This window comes from Glycine max, chromosome 19, assembly GCF_000004515.6.
Source record: "Glycine max cultivar Williams 82 chromosome 19, Glycine_max_v4.0, whole genome shotgun sequence".
NCBI classification, from domain to species: domain Eukaryota; kingdom Viridiplantae; phylum Streptophyta; class Magnoliopsida; order Fabales; family Fabaceae; genus Glycine; species Glycine max.
The window spans coordinates 40,657,458-40,664,581 of record NC_038255.2 but is presented as its reverse complement, the minus strand read 5'-3'; the positions used below and the strand labels follow the sequence as shown (position 1 = coordinate 40,664,581).

The 7,124-nt window shown below is 32.6% G+C and overlaps 1 protein-coding gene across 1 annotated transcript; it reads left to right on the top strand.

Moving 5' to 3' along the window:
• The first annotated feature begins 1,213 nt into the window (after positions 1-1,213).
• LOC100790745 (calcium-dependent protein kinase 32) lies at positions 1,214-5,957 on the top strand. Its single transcript, XM_003554131.5, has 8 exons — positions 1,214-2,055; positions 2,672-2,795; positions 2,912-3,055; positions 3,323-3,475; positions 3,620-3,735; positions 3,869-4,036; positions 4,446-4,676; positions 5,519-5,957. Exons 1-8 carry the CDS (start codon positions 1,540-1,542, stop codon positions 5,672-5,674), a joined length of 1,608 nt encoding a protein of 535 aa, XP_003554179.1. The 5' UTR covers positions 1,214-1,539; the 3' UTR covers positions 5,675-5,957.
• The last annotated feature ends 1,167 nt before the right edge of the window (positions 5,958-7,124 follow it).

Here is a 7,124-nt window from a genome sequence, read left to right as displayed (position 1 = left end):
GGAACCACACATTTTATGTAAACTGTTCACTTTTTCCAAAATACAATAACTATTTATATTTTCATTCTTTTCGTAAACAAAGTCACAACAAATGCTTTTATATTGTGATTTGAAGTAAATTATGATGCAATGTGGCGAAATGACGACAATAGAGAAAGACTGCGGTGGTGCTAGAATAAGAACATGTTGTATTATAAATGTGAAAATAATTGATGCAAAAATTTTAGAGTCAAGTAAAGGAAAAAGAAGATAGAGGATAAATAAGATAAAAAGATTGGTTATTGATTTGAATTATTTATCTTATTTAAAAAATTGTAATACATATTTCTTGTGTGTAAAATTCACTTATTCAAGTTTATACCGATTATCATATTGATATTGTAGTTAAATTTAAATTATTATAGAAATATATACTATCTTATTACATTTGAATTGTTATGTTATCTTGTTAAATTGGGATAATATATCTAAACAAAATAATCATGTATCTGAACTAGAAACAAAACATATTACTGTTAAATAATTAACAAATATTTTATAACATATCCAACAAACTGATAAAAAATGATTGTTAAAATATGAATTGAATAGAGAAAATTATAGAACACTTCACGATTCAATATTATTCTTTAAAACATTAATTATGTTCAAATTCATTAAAGAATTTCATGTATTTTAAACTAATTTAGTAATTTATGCTATTTGATTAAAAGTATATAAAAATAAGGTTTTTAAATATAAAAAAGTAGCAAGAATTAAATAATGAAATAAATAAAAAATTAACAATAGAGATTTTTTTTTAAAAGTGATACGAGATATTTGTGATAAAATTTATTAAATTAGAAAAAATATATACATACAATTATATTATTTATTTACAATTTTTATTATAAATGATGATAAATAATAGAATCATAAAAATATACTCCTTTTGTTAGTATTTAAACATTCAAGTTCATATTGTAATTTAGTTATTAATTTTTAATAATTTATTTTATTCAGCAGTTATAATATATAATAAGAAAAATTGTCACAATAGATTAAATTTAACACAACAAAAATGTAATAGCATAATAAAAATGTATTAAATTAGAAAAAAATAATTTACCTCAGAACATGAAATATATTGATTTTAACACAATAAAAAATATACAAAATATTAAATTTAGCGTAATAAAAATAAAAGTACGAATATACAAATATTATACGTTAATAATAATAATGAAGGAAGACGAAGTCTGAGCGAAACAAGTTTGACCCTCTCTGAGTTACCTTACGTTCCGTTCCCTTTCCTCCATGATGCTTCCAAACACGCGCTAAAATTCATCATCAATTCCATCCCCAAAACCCTTCTCATACACACCTAAATGATAAATCCACCCTTTCATCTCAATTCCATTTCACTCCCATACCACGCGTTTTAATTTCTCATTTCCTTTTTCTTCTTATTAATTTAATTTCCTCCTTTTTTTTTGGGGGTAAAAGAAAGAAAACATTTCCATTTTTTCTCAGATCTGCGAAACCTCGTAGCCCCCGAACATGGGAAACTGCTGCGCCACGCCGTCCACGGACGAAACGGCGAACAAGAAGGGCAAAAAGGGAAAAAAGGAAAACCCCTTCGCGATCGATTACGGTTTTAACGCCGCCGCCGCCGCCAACGGGTCGAAGCTCACCGTTCTGAAGTCCCCGACGGGCCGCGAGATCGAGGCCCGCTACGAGCTGGGCCGCGAGCTGGGTCGCGGTGAGTTCGGGATAACCTACCTCTGTACGGACAAGGAGACGGGGGAGGAGCTGGCCTGCAAGTCGATCTCGAAGAAGAAGCTTCGGACGGCGATAGACATCGACGACGTGAGGAGGGAGGTGGAGATCATGCGCCACTTGCCGCAGCATCCGAACATCGTGACCTTGAAGGATACCTACGAGGACGACAATGCCGTGCATCTCGTCATGGAGCTCTGCGAGGGTGGGGAGCTCTTCGACCGCATCGTGGCCCGAGGCCACTACACCGAACGCGCCGCCGCCGCCGTCACCAAGACCATCGTCGAAGTCGTTCAGGTTCGATCTGCTGCCTTGATCTGTGGTTTTTTCAGTTTGTTGGATTTGAATTTGTGTGAAAAAACTGAAAATTGAAATCAGGTTATGATAAGAAGAAAGGAAAAAAATGAAGTTGAAGTGTCTTCCAGATTAACTAGTGGTTTCGAGTTTGAGTCCTGAGTAGGTAGGCTGCGATAATTATTTGGAAGGAGAGCTTTACTGCTCGTAATGGTTTGACTTGAACAGGATTGTCTCTCGTGGAGGATACCTGTGATAAAAAAAAAAAAGTTAGAATTTCTTTTGGGGTTGGGGAGTTTTTATTTAATGAGCTGATTGCTTGGGTACGCTGTGTTTATTGTGTAGTAGTTTTTCAGTGAGGATTGATGGGGCATAGGTTATTAATTGGTGTTTACTTTGTTGTGTTGGGGTTTATGAGCTATTTTATGAGGTTCTGTCCTTTTTTGTTAAAAAAAAAGTGATTTTGTTTTATTTTTGAAGTTAGTAAGTTTGGTTGTGTGTGAGTGTTTTTTCTTTTTCAGTTTGGGTGCTATGGGGAATCTTTGCTCTTTTTTTGCCCCAGTGAGTACCTTGGTGAAATAGGTATTGAATTGTGGTTTTGTTTGTTGTTGTGTTGCAGATGTGCCACAAACAAGGTGTGATGCATAGGGATCTCAAGCCGGAGAACTTTTTGTTTGCAAATAAAAAGGAAACCGCAGCTCTGAAGGCTATAGATTTTGGGTTGTCGGTGTTCTTTAAACCAGGTAGTGCTTTTGGTTGGTGGTTGAATTGATGAATGTTGTTGCTTGATTTTCATTGCATTTCTGCAATGGTGCTTATACTGATTTATAGTTAACTCAAAGTTTGCCATTTTTGCCAGGGGAAAGATTTAATGAGATAGTTGGAAGTCCATATTACATGGCTCCTGAGGTATTGAAGAGAAATTATGGGCCAGAAGTGGACATCTGGAGTGCTGGAGTAATTCTATACATCTTACTTTGTGGTGTTCCGCCATTTTGGGCAGGTTAGTTTTGTTTTATGAATGATGATGTTTCTAAGATTTTCAAAGACTGAGGTTTTAAATGGCTCACTTTTAAGTCATTCTGGAGTTCATGCAACCAATGCACTGTAATATTTTCAAAGTTAGAATGCACTGGGGGATTTAATAAATTTAATTGTTCACTCTTCCCCTTCACTTTAGTGCTACTTCTTTTTCATTATTGTTACTTTTTGTATCTGATTAGTTTGATTTTCTAATTTTCTGTCTCTCTTCCTCTTTGGTAAAATGAAGAAACTGAGCAAGGAGTTGCACAAGCAATCATACGATCTGTTGTTGATTTCAAAAGGGATCCATGGCCAAAAGTTTCTGATAATGCAAAAGACCTTGTGAAGAAGATGCTAGATCCTGACCCGAGGCGGCGGCTTACTGCACAAGAAGTGTTAGGTAACATGCTGTGCGTATAGAATCTTGAGAGATGAATAGAAGTGTAGATTTTGCTTGACATTTCTGCTTAGCATCTTGTTCTTTTTTCCCTTTAAATTTTGCAATGTTGAAATAATCGTAACATTAATTGTTCACTAAATGCAGATCATCCATGGTTACAAAATGCAAAGAAAGCTCCTAATGTTTCCTTAGGAGAAACTGTTAGAGCAAGGCTCAAGCAATTTTCTGTAATGAACAAGCTTAAGAAAAGAGCTTTAAGGGTAATGTTCTGAACAATATTTGAATACCACTTGGCACTTGGGCAATCATCCGTGAAATGTTAATCCGTGTAATAACCATTCTAATTCATGAGTTAGTAATTTTTTCTTGATGGTTGATATTTCATGTGAACAGGTGATTGCTGAGCATTTGACAGTAGAAGAAGCTGCTGGGCTAAAAGAGGGATTCCAGCTTATGGATACAAACAACAGAGGCAAGATTAACATTGATGAATTACGAGTAGGGTTGCATAAACTTGGTCATCAAGTTCCCGAATCAGATGTCCAAGCTCTTATGGAAGCTGTGAGTATTGCTATCACCTTTTATCTCAAATCTTTATTCCAAAGCTGATACTTAAAAAATAAGTACCTTTATATAAGATTGAGGTCTTTTATTTTTTTTCAGCGTATTTTCTTTTTGATATGTGAAAATAAATGTAAACTTGGATCTTACTTAGTATAACTGTATTAGTTAATTTGCAAACACCAATAGGTTACTGGTTCTTTAACTAGGTATGCTTAACTAAAAAACGCCACAAGCAGGCATTCTTAATTCATTTCTTTCCCCAGTGCCATTTCTGTTCTTCCTTAAAAGAAGCTTCACAATTTAAAGTGCTACATGGTTGTATAATTTCTGTTAAATCATTGTATAACACACATGCCCTTAGAAGGTTGTCTTGTTCACTCCTAACCTTTGGGAGCTGCTTTCACAGGGTGATGTAGATGGGGATGGGCACCTAGATTATGGAGAGTTTGTAGCCATTTCTGTTCATCTAAGAAAGATGGGAAATGATGAGCATCTTCGCAAAGCCTTCCAATTTTTTGATCAGAACAAAAGTGAGTATATTGAGATTGAGGAGCTGCGTAGCGCCTTATCTGATGATCTTGACACAAACAGTGAAGAAGTTATCAGTGCAATTATGCATGATGTGGACACAGACAAGGTCAGTCCATTTTACCTTGTAGATCAATTTCTTTTTAGTTTATTTTTTTTCTGTGGTTATACATAAATAGTAGATATTTGTCACCATGTTTTGTTACTCGATATGCAGAGAAATTGGATAGCTTTGCTGCTTTCTTAATTTTCTTTTGGTTTCTTTTGTGTTATGCTGTTTTGCACTGAGAAGGATAGCTTAAAAAAATCTGTGATTATAGTCATTTCTGCATTCTTTAACCCTTCTTGGTTCTCTTTCCACCATTTGGTGTTCTGCGCCTATATGGAGCTGCATAGTGAACTTAGGTCCGTTTGATTCATTAAAAATCAGGTCACTGGACAGAACAAATATTTTTGTTCCACGTTTGATTTGAAAAATATTAGGGGACAACACAAATCAAACAAATGAAGACTTTTTGTTACTCAGAAAATTAGGGGACTACTTTTTGTCCGAAGTACAAAATATTAAAAAGATACATATATATCCCTGTTTATATCTCTTTAATAATTGAAAAAATTGTAAATAACCAACATAATCATTTTAAAAAGAAAACACCAGATTTTTTTATTCTAATCTCTCTTTTTATTTCAGTAAACTCGTTAAATTTGATATCAATTGTATTAAGATAATTAATATTAAGTATTTTAGTAAATTTTATATTATTTTACTTGTGTTGTTCATTATAAAATTGTCCTATAACTTTGTTTTTGTCCCGTTTTGTTCTTGTCGTGTCCAATACCTTAATTTTAACTAATCAAATGGACCTTAAGCGTGTTTTAAATAAAAAAATTGTTATAATTATACTCTTATTTGGAACTTTCCTTAAATCTTTTGTCCTCATGAAATTGCAGGATGGAAGGATAAGTTACGACGAATTTGCTACAATGATGAAGGCTGGCACAGATTGGAGAAAAGCATCAAGGCAGTATTCGCGAGAGAGGTTTGCCAGTCTGAGCCTAACGTTGATGAGGGACGGGTCATTGCATTTAAACAATGAAAAACAATAACGGTAGATGACTACTTTAGAAATGCCAATTTTTACTTTGGAAAGGAAAATTCGATAAAGAAGTCTATTTTTTAATTTTAACTCTCTTCATTGTAATTCTTTTCTCTAATACCCCATTTTTGGGTGAAAAAAGATAGGATATTGGCCCCAGCAGTGTTGTCTGTGATTTGAAGTATGTCTTTTTTTGGTTTGTTGAGGTTGTGGTAGGAGATAGGAGAGAGGGTTGGAGGGACTGGACATTGAACAAGTTTTCATTTGTGGCTGTAAATATGTTAAATTATCAAGCTTTATGTGTAATATGCCATTTTGCACAAACCTTGCCCTATGAATAATGTCTAAAATCTTGGACACGATAAAAAGAATAATTAACATGAAAATCAATTTTAACAATTTGTAGGGATATTTTGGTAGAAGAAAAAATATTTAATTGGAAAAATTATCAAGTGACCTTGAATACAAAGGTTATTATACGATATTCTTAAATGAATGAATAATTAGAAATAAATCGGTGGTTCGTTCTTGGATTTGGTCCTTTTAATTAAAGTCTCAAGTTCGAGTCTTAGGAATAGAAAAATATATTTGGAAGAGAAGAATCCTATTAAAGATGATAAGTTATATTTTTTGATAGAGGTTAATTAATGATATAATCAATAGATATTTTGTATCAATAATATGATTAAATAAAAAAATTAATTATTTGTCCACTTATTATCATATAGGATTTCATGGTCTATTATTTAAAATTTTATCTTTAGGATAAATCAGTGACCCATTTTGAATTTGAACAGTTAATTAAACATAATTCGTGAGTTATAAACATGATGATGTGTGAGTTATAAATTTTTTAGTTCATGTGTTTGGTTTTTAAAATTAAAAAATCGTCTAATATTTGATAACCTACTCCTATTTTGCATACTATAATTATGCCACAATGTCAAGTAGTGACTATGAAAATTCAAAATGCTAGAACACTTGGCAAATAAAATAAATCGATACTTGAAAAGATGTCTATTTAGGTCCGAGCTTGCCAACCAATGAAGTAATTCTTTTTTATCCTTAAGAATAAAAAACACTACCGGAGGATTTACGATAAATTATACATCATGTTTAACTAACAGAGTTAAGCTAGATTTCCTCAATATAATTGAGCAATTTTATGCTATACAAAAAGAAATTTATATCTTATAATAATCATGTACTATTAGAGAAAACAAAATACATATCAAATCAATAAACCCTACACAGGTAATGGTGAATTTTACTATAATTAGTTAAAGATGCGAGAGTTATATTCTTTATTCTTGAGTTAGGTTTTAAGTTTAATGAATTTTAAATTTAAATACACTATCAAAATCTTTTGGAATTGTAATGTTAATTCATCGGTGGATATCATAGAAGAGTATTGAAATCTTAGACTAAGCATATGAACAAAATATCTCTTTTGACTCGAT

Excerpts from the sequence above, each read along its gene's own strand:
- LOC100790745 (XM_003554131.5), top strand. The coding sequence starts at position 1,540 with ATGGGAAACTGCTGCGCCACGCCGTCCACGGACGAAACGGCGAACAAG. Across the intron at positions 4,037-4,445 it reads TCCAAGCTCTTATGGAAGCT|GGTGATGTAGATGGGGATGG; the intron begins GTGAGTATTGCT and ends CTGCTTTCACAG. Across the intron at positions 4,677-5,518 it reads ATGATGTGGACACAGACAAG|GATGGAAGGATAAGTTACGA; the intron begins GTCAGTCCATTT and ends ATGAAATTGCAG.